Genomic DNA, 13141 nt, shown 5'->3' with positions numbered 1-13141 from the left:
AAGAAAGGAAAGGAAAAAATAGAGCATGGAATGCCAAAGGGCAGGATGCAGAACTTGTACAAGCTGCTTACCTCTGCTCAAAGTGATCTCAGTGCTAGGAGTGGAACCCAGAATTATACATGCTAGACAAGTCTCTACCTCTGAGCAGAGGTTTGAAGGAGTGAATGTGTCCACCAAATGCATCTGTAGAATAAGGGTGTTCCAAGAGAGGAAATTAGGAAAAAGTACAGAGGCACTCGGTACTGGGGTACTTGAAGAATGGCAGGAAGTGTGGCAAAGAGGAGTGGGGAAGGTAGAGGGGATGAGCCTGAGACAATGAGGCAGGTCATCTGGACCTTGGGGCCGTGAAAGAACTGGGGTGTTTAAGTGAAACGCAGAGGTACTGCAGAATTTTAGTTGTGATGATATAACTTCATGTGTTCAAGGATCACTCCGATGAGGGGGTTGAAAAATTGACCATAGGGAAACAATAAGGATAGAGCCTATGATGAGCCTGTGGGAGATTTTCAGGTGAGGGATGATGTCTGTCATCAGTAGAGGTTTGTTTGATTCTACTTATCTTATTTACCATATATGAGACATATCAGGTATAATACGTGTGATATTGATGTTACAGAGAAAAGCAACAAACTGTGACACATGCTTCTTATCACTTAGAGTTTTTATTTTATACTTTCTGAATGAGCTCTTAGTTTATTTAAGCATAGGTTTTTAATAAGTATCTGTTGTTGTTCAATTAAGAAGAATGAAATAAGCAATATAAATTGAGGTATTCCCTAAACCTCTTCTTGTTTGGAGTCCAGCCTTTTAAACCAGAGTTGATGTTTGTGGTTTTCTACATGAAATTGCCTCTCTGTCATCAAGAACATGTCCTAAGTGTTCTCGATTAAGTCTCCGGGATTTTCTTCCAAGCTGCTGATCACATTGTTCAATTTTGAAGCTGTTACTTTCTTAATATGAGCAGATTTTTTTGACAGTAAATAGAACTCTGATATTCCTTTCTCAGTTGATTTTAAGTGGCTTATATCTAAAATGCCTTAAAAGGTTGCAGCTATCCGGCTGTTTCAACCATAAAACAGCTACCAAAACCAGTTAAGTCCCAGAGTTCTACAGTGAGCCCATTCTTCAGCATTGCCTGCAAAGGCAGTGACTGCTGTGTGACAGCTGCCTGCCCAGTAGTACTGTGTGGCACCATCAGTGACGGAAGACACGGGCAGAGAATAGACAACAGGTCTCTAAAGGCATTGGTACTCCTTAAGGAAATCCTAGTGGGAAAGCAAAACTCAGAATAAATCAAAATTATAATAGGAAAGTTTGAAGTGAGAAGGAAAGTTTGAAGTGAGAAGATCAGAAGTGCCTGTTGAGCAGGTATATTTAGTAAGTAGTGATGAAACAAATATTCATCTTTTAGAAGAAAATATAGTGTTAGAATTTTAGGTTCTATGCTGTTTTCTAGAAGGATTAGCATTAAATGAAAAATAAATACTCTTTAAAAATTCCTACTGAGGACTGGGGGTATAGCTCATTTGGTAGAGTGCTTGCCTTGCATGCACAAGGCCCTGGGCTTAATCCCCAGCACCACCAACAAACAAACAAATAAGCAAATCCTACCGAAAGCTGGGTGAGGTGGCACACTCCTGTGAATCTAGCTAATCAGAAGACTGAGACAAGAGGGTTGCAAATTTGAGACTAACTCAGGCATTTCGTTGAGACCCTGTCTCAAAATAAAAATATAAAAAAGGTTTAGGGCTGTGGCTTTGTGGTAGAGTGCTGGGAATCCAACCTAAGGCCTTATGCATACTAGATAAGTTCTCCACCAGTGAGCTACACCCCAGTTTCTGTTTTTTTATTTTTTTAAAGGAGACAGTGTCTCCCCATGTTGCCCAGGCTGCCTCCAAACTCCTGGGCTTAAGATATCATCCTGCCTTTGCCTCCCAAGTTGCTGGGACTACAGGTGCACACCACTGTGCTTGTCTAAGGTGGAGCAAATTTTGAGGGCAGTGAACAGGAAGTTAGTTTTGGATAAGTTAAAAGTTATACATGCCGTTGGATATGCAAGCCTTGAATTCAAGAGAGTTGTCTGTGCTGACAATAAAAATTTCATACTTATTGGCATTTAGACATTATTTAAAGTCAATACAACTGGTTGAGATCAACAAGGGCATGTATGTAGGCATAGAAGAGAAGGGGACCAATGTCTGAATTCTGGGATATGCTCCCTTTGGGGTACATGGAGGAACCAGCAAGAGAAATTGAGAAGAAGCAATCTATGAGGAAAGCCAGAAAAACAAGAATTGACTCTAAGAGCCAGGTGAAGAAATATAAGAGAGAAGGAGTGATCAGGGGCACCTAGTATAAGTAATACATCATATGAGAATGTTCAGCTGAGGATGGAGAAATTGTGTTTGGAATGAATTTAAAATAGGAATTCTTGAGAGAAGTTAGACTGTAAACACCTTTGGAGGATGTTGGCTATACTAGGAAGTGAAGAAGTGGGGTGGTGGAAACAAACTTTTAAGTCATATTTAGTGGATATTTACTGATAAATAATGCTCTAGCAAGCAAAAATGTTGTATACAGAGAGGAAAAGTACTGTTGTGATCATATTCTTGAGTAGGCAAGTGTGGAGGGGATTGACTTTTGAGTAGAGAATTAAAGTTGATCGGCAGATTGCAATAGGTGGTGGTGGGATCCTGAACTGTTCGTTGCAGAGTTAAGAAGGCATACCAAGGCACAAGAGTCACTTGGTCAGAGTTGGTTGAAAGGCTTAGATGCTGTTTTCTCTCCCCTGTTGTGGCACTAAGTGTGTGAAGCCAACTTGATCGAGTGACCATGTTGCAGTTATATTGTTCCTTGTTGGTGGATAGAGCAGTGATCTTTTCAAAAAGGCTTAGTCGGTTATAAATATATTGACTTTTTGTGTTGACTTGTAATTATTTTCTGACCTGCTTTTGAATCAGTGGTGATTGGTGATATGCAGCTTTGTTGTAAAAGTGGGTAGTGTGGTTATTGTGGTCATTGTAGATTTCTTCTGTTTCTAGAATTTTTCATTTTTTATGACTGTACAATCTGGGACTTCCACATGCTACATCTTTTCTACTTCACGAAAAAGGTAAAAGTTAGTCTTTCCCCACTAAGAATCACCAAGGAAGTGTTGGTGTGTCTCTGCCTGTGGTTTCTCACTGTTGAGTTGCAGCATTGATTCTGGAGAAGCATGTGTGCAGAGCACCCAGCTTACCTGGGCTGCATCGCACCATTCATGGATCGCAGTGTGTTCACATAGCTCCGAAACCTTAGGTCTTTTTGAAAATAGTTTTTCTTCCTCAGCTACCTCTTCAGCTTGAGAATTTCCTTGACTACAAATTGTTCAATTTGAGATTAATCTTGTATTCCTTTTGTTATTACCATAACAAATTATTCTCTTCTCATTAGAAATGATGCTACTTTCTAGTTCTGGAGGCTGACTTGAAATCTACTGTTTTATACATAAATTATTTACTTTTATTTTCATTAGAATAGATATTTTAAATAGAACAAAACTGCTGTTAAATATGAATTTGATTCTGTATACTTATTTTTCAAACCATTTCTAAATTTGAAAATATTCTTACTGTGTTTATTTTATATGTTGTTAGTAAAAAAGATCTGTTTTCATGAAGAGTTAAACTATTCTAATTCTACATAGGCAATAATTTTTATATTAGGAAGAAAGCCTGTTATTTTATATACATTATAATCTAGATACATACTACCACATGGATGAACCTTGAAAACATGCTACTTGAAAGACATCAGGACAGAAGACTACATACTGTGTAATTCTGTTTAAAGAGAAAGTTCAGAATAGGCAAATGCGTAAGGTCAGAAAGTAGATTGGTGGTTGCCAGGGTTAGGAGGTGGGGTGATGGGGGTCGGTTGCTAATGGGTATGGCCTTTCCTTTTGAAGTGTTGGAAATATAAAGTCAGATAGTGATGATTGCTCAATTCTGTGAATTTACTAAAAACCACTTACTTGTATGCTCAAAAACCTGTAATTTAGCAAGTTAAGTACTATGTCCTTGGTCCTTTTACCCAAATTTTTCAGTTTTAAGGTTTAGTAAATGGCATAAAAATTATAGTCACTGACTTAGGCTTGGTGATACATACTTTCTGTCCCAGCTACTTGGGATGCTGAAGCAAGAGGATCACTTGAGCCCAGGAATCCCTGTCTGCAGAGAAGTTCCTCACAATCCCAGCCTCTTTATCTGTTATAGATATTTTAACTTGAGTACATATCCTTCTAGACCTTTCTAAATAAGTATAAGAAAGTATGTCTGTTACTTAAGTGTTTATAAGAAAGGTGGGGCCACGGTATATACACCATCATATAGCTTGCTTTTCTTTGTTTAGTAATATGTATTGGTTATTTTTTATTCTGATCTTTTTGCCTGCTTTATAGTATTTTATATTACGAATGTACTACCACAATTCATCAGTTCTACAATATAGATATTTTTATATTTTAACATTTCTAAAATGGGAATAGACACCCTTTTTAAAGTTTTTGTCATTAATTACAAATAATGTTATTGGACCATTTATCTTTGCATGTTTATTTTTCTATAGAATTAAATTCGTACAACCAAAATTGCTGTTTTAATAGATTTTTCAAAATGCTTTATTAAAATATGTCAGTATACTTTTCTTGGAGACAATTTTTTTAGTTTATTCTTTTAGATACACATAATAGTAGTGTATTTTGATATATTATACATATATGGATTATAACTTCCTCTATTCTCTGTATGGATTATAACTTTCCTATTCTTTTGGGTTGAACATGATGTGGACTTACCATGGTCATGCGTTTATATGTGAACATAGGAAAGTTATATCCAATCATTGTGTTTTTCCTATTCTCATCCCCACTCCCTTCCCTTCATTTCCCTTTGTCTAATCACTGAACTTCTGTTCCCTACTTCCACCTTCCCCATTGTGTGTTAGCATCTGCATATCAGAGAACAGTCAACCTTTGTTTTTTTGGGATTGGCTTGTTTCACTTAGCATGGTAGTCTCTAAATCCATCCATTTACTGACAAAAGTGGTAGTTTTTTTTTTTTATGGCTAATATTTTCAGTTTACATTTCTACGCATAGTGGAGGAGGGTTTATTTTCTCAGCACAAATCAACGTTATTGGGTATTCTCAGTTTTTAACCTGATGTACAAAACTAGTCTGCATATTTAAATTTGCATTCTGAAAAACTGAGGTTGTGTCTCTTTGTATCTTTATTGTCATTTTGTCTTTCTCCTGCAAGTTGTGTACATTTCTATTATGATTCTTTAGAGCTTCCAGTAGTTATTTTTATCTTCATTATTGACTGGAATTGCCTTTCACTTCACTAATGTCTTCATTGTCTTTGGCTTTCTATACTTTTGCTTTAAAAGTATCTTACAGTTCTGTAGTGGGTTTAATGGAAAGCATACTGTTTTAGAAGCACAGAGACATGTATTTTTTTTTTCTTTATGTGGTACCATTAATAAACTATGTGCTTTTGCAGTGCACCTGTAACCTCTTCAGGTCTTAGTTTTCTCATTGCTGAAATGAGGAGATAGAACTAAGTGTCTCATCTAATTTTGGCTCAGAAATCTTTGAATTTATTTCTAATGATTATGAAGAATAAATACATTTTCATGTTTTGCTGTACCAGTTTTTTCCATAAAACAGTGGGATTTTATATTTTTTTATTTTGACACAATATTTGTTTTGTTTGGTTGTTAAACAGTCATTTTTAAACCCACCCTCTTAGTTCTCTGCTTTGAAAATTTTTTAAATGTTGCATTCACACGTGGATTACCTCATTTTATATTGAAAAATCAAAGCAAAGAAATAAACATAAATACAGAGAGTGAAAATTTGGTAGGATTTGAAGTTACTAGACTGTAAATTGAGCTAGCATTTGGTGTCAGATAAACCATATTCTAATTCTGTCTCTGCCACTTGTTGGCAGAAGAGCCTTGAACAAGTTACTTAGCTCTGATTCTCAGCTTTTTCTTTGTAATGGATTATCAGACCATGTCGTAAACACTCCGGTCTTGCTTCTCCTTTCAGATGTAGCAGCTCATTAATGATAGGGCCAGAAGGAGTCCTGTGGTCTTTGCATAGTTGAAGCTGCCACCTGTACACTTGATTGTTTAGCCTGGAAATCTTGGAGTATATCTGAATTTGTTTTTAGTTTTTGTTTGTTTTTGGGTTTTTTTGTTATTTTTGTGGTACTGAGAATTGAACTGAAGGCCTTGTGCACAGTGCAAGGCAAGCACTACCTACCGAGCCATATCCCCAGCCCTGTTTTTGAGTTCGAATGTTCAGATTTATCCTTTTCCTCCCTTGAAATGTGTACATTTAAATTTTCCTATGAAAATCCCCACTGTTGTGCTTACAGTTAAGTTCTTATCAGCTTCCCTTTGTGAAGACAGTCCTCCCAAATGTATAGGTCAATGAAAGTAATATATTTAAAATAGTATATGACTAGTTAGGGTAGTACTTTTATGGGAACTAGTTTTAGTATGCAGTTTGTAGAAATGTATTTTATACAGCTGAGGTAAACCTCTAAATATTTGTGTATTTTAATCTCTGTAACTACTGTCTAGTAGTTACAGAGAACAAGAATTGTATCTTCACATGAATACAGTGTTACATGGTATAATATAACATGGTTCCTAAATAAATAAAAATCCATATTTTGGTTGTATTTTCCTTGATGATTAATTAGATTGCAGGAAGTGATACATTTTCATCCAATACATAATGTATTTTACATTTGTTTTAGTTTTTCTCTGCTAATATTTTGATTGGGACTTTTAAATATTTCATGAAGTAAATTTGGTCTGTTCTTTGAAAGATAGATTTAAAAGAATAAATTTTTAATATAAACTGGGTAGATTTTTAATAAAATATATTGTCTTACAGCCAAATTTGTATCCAACTGTGGGGCTTCAGACACCAGGAGAAGTGGTTGATGCCAATTTTGGGCAACATCCGTTTGTGTTTGATATAGAAGACTACATGCGAGAATGGAGAACCAAAATACAGGCTCAGATAGACCGTTTTCCTATTGGAGATCGAGAAGGAGAATGGCAGACTATGATACAAAAGTAAGAGGGAAGAACTGGGAATTTAGATTTGTAAGATATTTATTCTTTAGGTATTGATGACAGCTTTTAAATCTAATTTAAACTCTGATTGTTCCAATATATTATTGATTATATTTTAATCTCAAAGTATTTTTTTATTTCACCTATTCAAACAGAATTTTAAAATGTTGATTTAATTACAAGTCCAGAATGATGTTTCACTTTGGATTAATTTGATGGCATGATACTGGGTCACATAGGTTAAGTTAATTTGTTAACCTTAATAACAAATCTTTCATGATTTCTGTGGGTTATGTAATTCAGCTTTTAATGATGTTGATGTTAAATGGTAAATTCAGAGGGATAATCTAGATCTCACAATTCAGGATCTTTGGTTTTTAGATGTTAACTTGTTTATTCAGTAGTATTTCACATTTACAAGGGAAAAATAATTGTTTGCTCATTCTTACCATCAAAATGTTTTGGAAACCAGGTGTGACTGGAGGCTCAGGCAGGAGCATTAAGATCAAGGCCAGCCTCAGCAACTTAGCAAGACCGTGTACCAAAATTAAAAAGGGGTAGGGATGTAGCTCAGTGGTAGAGCACCCCTGGGTTCAGTCCCCATTAAAGTGCATGCACATACACACACACACACAGTACACACAGAGTATATTGGAATGCACATGTATACATTTTGTTTCAGGATTTGGCTAAAATTTGCAGTGTTTGGTTTACTCTGTAAGAGTAATACCCACTATTTTTGATTATTAGAATCCCTTTTGCTAAATATTTATTAGCATTTAGATTTATGGATTTCATGATTGTTTCTATACCAAATAGAAGAATTTAACCAAAGGCCTCTATCTGAAGGAATTTTTTAAAATCTTACTAGGAGATTTCAATGCTTACTTGTATAAACTATTATTAAACATTGAGAACTAGACAAAGTGAATGAAGGCCATGGAGCAGTGACTATGGAGTTAGGGTTCTCAAATTCAGTATATAAATAATCAGAATTCATTAATACTAATGGTGGAGGACAGCCAACAGCAGAGCACAAATAAGTGTCAAATTACAACTATGAAGAAATGGAATCATACAAATACTTGCCACAAATTTTCAACCTGTTTATTAAAGAGGTTTTGTTTTTGTTTTGCTTATAAAAAACAAGTAGAATTCTATTATAGAAGTTAGCAGGAAAATAAAATTCCTATGACAGTCAACTTTTTAGACTATACTTTTGCCAAAGAGCTAGAAATGACCACCTGGATGGCGTTAATTTTTTGTTGTTATTGTTCGTTTGTTTTTGTATTGGCCATTGAATCCAGAGGCACTTTACCACTGAGCCTTTTTTATTTTTTTTTTTATTTTTTTATTTTTTTAAATTTTGAGACAGGGTCTTGCTAAGTTGCTTGAAGCCAGCCTTGAACTTGTGATCCTCCTGCCTCATTTTCTAAGTAGCCAGGATTAAGCCAGGGTCTCACTAAGTTGCTTAGGGCCTTGCTAAGTTGCTTGAGGCTGACTTTGAACTTGGGATCCTCCTGCCTCAGTTATAGGCATGCACCATTGCACCTGGCATCGCCATTAAATTTAAAAACCATCTTCATTATATAATCTAGGCCATGAAAATAACAAACCTTCAAATATCAGTCTGACACAATTCTTGCTAATTGTGTCCTTCTGGTTGCTTTTAACATTCTTTTAAATTTAAAACTCTAATAAAATTCTTTGGGGATTTTTTGGAGGAGGAAGTGAGTGATTGGGACACTTGATGATGATTCTGAAAGCAGGCTTCTGTCCTAGAGCTATTATTATGTGTGTTACAGAGCCTGAACACTAGTGTCTTTGTCCAGCACTGTTGAAAGAACAGACAGCCCTGAGTCAGAATCCCATAGTCACCAATGAACTGGAGCCAGTGTGGATTGCAACATTATTGCTCTAAAAGTGGTTGCCACTGAGTATCATGCAGGACAGTAGTAGAGGAGATACATGCCTTAATCCTATAGTCAATCTCCCCAACCCTGGATTATTATTATATTTACAAAATTGATACCATGAATACTCAAGAAATCCATTCTAAGAGGTTCCATTTTCCTTAAATTAATTTGAGCGGTTGAATTAAAGTAAGATGAAAATTAGTTCTTTAGAGATCCTTTCCCTGTCCCTTCTTTTCCCTATTCCAGTGCCTCCCACCAGTTCCCTAACTGGCCCTTAGTAGTATCAGGATGAATCAGGTTTAACAGATACTAGGTTTTGATTGACTGTTACTGTTTCTAACTATATTTTGTGGGTAGATGTAAGTACATGTTTTGACCACTTGATGGCTTTTAAAAATAAACTTTTAAATCTTACCCAATATGTCATTTCTTAAGTCATACTTGAATAATTGATTTCCTGTGTAAAACCATAGTAATTTATATAGATTAGAAAACTGATTTTTCAGTGATTAGTAGTACCTTCATAGACTTTGTTCTGGGCTCTTTTTTTCTTGATTTGCCTTAATTATCATGTCTTCTGTTTGCACCTTGTGATCCGGTTTCATTTCACTGATGGGTAAAGAACATAGTTGAACTCCAGAATAACAGTTTATCTGTTATTTTCTATTTAGAGTCTCAATATACTGTTTGCCAGGATATTTTTTGAAATATGCATGACTAGAGTACAGTGATATTTTTCTCAACGGACATTCAAGTTGAGTTTCGTAGAGCCTTAACTCTTTCAAGGAGGAAATAGATTCATTTTGTAACACCAGAGTAAATGTCGTTGATGTAAATTGTAGTAAGAAGGATGTATTCTCTTCACTAAAAGATGTATGTTTCTTCTTTTTATTTTAAGAATGGTTTCATCTTATTTAGTCCACCATGGGTACTGTGCCACAGCAGAGGCCTTTGCCAGATCTACAGACCAGACGGTTCTAGAAGAATTAGCTTCCATTAAGAATAGACAAAGTAAGGACACTGTCTGTGGTGCATGGCTAACACTTGTTTTTAAATTATAGACTTGGTTTTTAGAAATTGTTTTTTTTTAGTTCAGGATTTTTTAAATATAATTTTAAATGGATGCCTCTGAAATTAGTTTTCATGCACAATTTTGAAAATTGGCTATAAAAATTCACATAGGACTGTGTTAGAATTCTAAGTGTATAGAGATGATTTTGGAGAGATGATTTTTCATAAGAAATGTCTTATTTTGAAAAAAAATTTTTCTTAAGTTTTCAGGAAACATTTAATAAAAAGCCTTTTAAAAAAATACTTAAAGTAGACCTGATGAAACAGGTGAAAGAAATTAAAATATTCTTGAACTTAAATTGCTATCTAATTTTAAGATAGTATTGATCACAAGTATTTATTGCTTAGGTCCTCATACTGGCCAGAGCTGTAGGGCCTGTTTTAAACAGTAGAGCAGGTCAGCCTGATAACTGGCCCACACTTAGCCATCTAAAGCCATGTTGTCTTCCATCATGGTGGGCCCGCCCGACTTGATGAGCAAAATGGTGGTGGATGAAAACAATCTTTTTAAGGATTGTTTTGTATGGGTCAGAGTGCTGTAATAACACTGATGACATTCTGTTGTACACTTGTTTTTCTCACTACCTTAATAAAGCAGAGGTGATGGCATACTCATTTTGTATCCTCAATGTCTAGTTTATCAGTGAATGTTGGGCAAGTGTCTGTTAAATTCAGATCTTTTTCAAATTCTCACATTCTTTTAGTCCTGGGTTTAAAAAAGGTTCCATAAGACATTTTAAATATTAATTATTTAACAACATAGTCTTCTAAATCTTACTGTTTGAATCTTCAGTATTGTTTATTTTCTTACATGCTAGTTTATCAGTTTTTAAAAATAATTGTGAAGATACTTGTTTTTTTATTTTTTAAAATATGTTTGAAATTCTTCTTTGGATTGCTTAATGGAAATTTATTTTAGAAAAATAGAAATTAATAATAATTTATAAAGTGTGTTTGTTTTTTTTTTTTGTTCATTCTTTTTTTTTTTTTCCTGAGACTCCACTAAGCTTATGTTTCTATTCTTGTAGAACTTAATGTTCTGATTTCTTTTTCTGAATAGGAATTCAGAAATTGGTGTTAGCAGGAAGAATGGGAGAAGCCATTGAAACAACACAACAGTTATACCCAAGTTTACTTGAAAGAAATCCTAATCTCCTTTTCACATTAAAGTGAGTTTTTAAGATAACCTTGTTATATTTATGATTATACATATTTGTATGTTATTGTAATTAAAACCATTGTCATGCTTGCATATTTAAATTTTTATTTTGCCTTCTTTAAAATATTTGTTTTATAGTAGTGAATAAGATATTAACACTTTTGGGGACTTGGAGTGCAGCTCAGTGGTAGAACTCTTGCTGAGCTTGTGCAAGTCCCTAGATTCAGTCCCTAGATTCAGTCCCGAGTCCCCTTTCTCCATCCCCACTTGTATATTAAGGACTCTAAACAGATGGCATTTTTGTTGTTTGTTCTTTTATCATTCTGTTTCTATATTTAAAAATGTGAAATCTTGTTTAGAAGATGGGTGTCTTATTTTTCCTCCTTAAAAGTACCTTATAGTAACTCTTTTGGGAATTTTTAAAAATTGTGGTAAAATATACATAACTTCTATTTTTTGCCATTTTAAAAGAATACAGTTGTGTACCTTTAAGTATGTTTACATTTTTATTCAGCTGCCCCCACCCCCTGTATCTCTAGAGCGTTCTCATCTTCCTTAAATTGAAACTTGGCTCATTAAACACTAACTTCTCCATTCTTCCCTCCCCACTTAGATCCTTCATATAGTATTTATCATTTTGACTGGCTTAGTCACTTAGTGTAATGTCCTCAAGACTTTTACATATTGAGGCAGGTGCCAGAATTTCCTTCCTTTTAAAAGGTGAACAATATTCCATTATGTGGATATACTCCTTATTTGTCCATTGATCTGTTGATGGACACTTGGGTTGCTTCTATCTCTTGGCTATTGTGAATAATTCTGCCGTGAACATAGGTGCATAAATATCTGTGTGAGTGAGCAAGGGCTTTCACTTCTTTTGGTTATATACCCAGGTCATCTGGTATTTCTGTTTGACATTTTGAAAAACTGTTTTTCCTCCTAGATGCATCTTTTTATATTCCCACCCGCAGTGCACAAGGTTTTAAATTTATATCCCCACCAACAACTATTTTCTGTTTTTTGAATATTAACCACCATAATTTGATGTTTTGTTGGTTTTATGAATATCTATTTTAAAAAATCAGATGTTATTAAATGAAAGATTTCAAGTCTTTAAGCAACAGAAATCCTTTAAGTCAGGTGAGAGTTACTTTGCTTTAAAGTTTAAATGAGGCTCATTTGGTTAAGAGATTGGAAATGAGACTGGGTGATGAAACGTCTATGCTGTGCCTGGATCTGCCGTACATGAAGTCATGCTCTTAGGCACCGACTGATTTGCTACCAAGTACAAATGTTATTAAATTATTTTTAGGTTTAGCAGTGGTATCTGTTTTATTTATTACAGCTGCAGATAGGCTTTCATTTTTTTTGATTAATCTTGATTAAAGGGAATAGTATTATTGTAATGTCTTTTACGCTGTACTGTGATTTTGGGGGAAAGACCGAACTTATTGATAAATGGAAGCTTTAAATTATTTTCAGAAATTACTGTTACATAAACAAAATGCTATTTGAAGATTTTTGTCTAAGTCTTTCTTCTTTCTTTTAGAGTGCGTCAATTTATAGAAATGGTGAATGGTACAGATAGTGAAGTACGATGTTTGGGAGGCCGAAGTCCAAAATCTCAAGACAGTTACCCTGTTAGTCCTCGACCTTTTAGTAGTCCAAGCATGAGTCCCAGCCACGGAATGAATATCCACAATTTAGCATCAGGCAAAGGAAGTACTGCACATTTTTCTGGTGAGATTCAACATTGAAACTTTCACCCTTTTTTATAATTTTGAGCACCCCTCCAAAAATTTTTTTTAAAACATCTGGATGTTTTCTGTGTGGATATTGTGCAGTTATATATATTTGATCTCC

The 13141-nt window shown here is 34.8% G+C and overlaps 1 protein-coding gene across 2 annotated transcripts in view; it reads left to right on the top strand.

Moving 5' to 3' along the window:
* The window catches only part of Ranbp9 (RAN binding protein 9), an 88668-nt gene that overhangs the window by 57506 nt on the left and 18021 nt on the right, over positions 1-13141 (top strand). For both annotated transcript variants that reach the window (XM_047557428.1, XM_047557429.1), the window contains exons 6-9: positions 6948-7132; positions 9947-10059; positions 11180-11288; positions 12828-13018. In XM_047557428.1, coding sequence (XP_047413384.1) covers positions 6948-7132; positions 9947-10059; positions 11180-11288; positions 12828-13018 — 598 coding nt within the window. The remainder of the gene's footprint in view (positions 1-6947; positions 7133-9946; positions 10060-11179; positions 11289-12827; positions 13019-13141) is intronic.

This window comes from Sciurus carolinensis, chromosome 7 (assembly GCF_902686445.1).
Source record: "Sciurus carolinensis chromosome 7, mSciCar1.2, whole genome shotgun sequence".
NCBI classification, from domain to species: Eukaryota; Metazoa; Chordata; class Mammalia; order Rodentia; family Sciuridae; genus Sciurus; species Sciurus carolinensis.
Note: the sequence above shows the minus strand (reverse complement) of the source record. Positions and strands in the feature narration are given on the sequence as shown.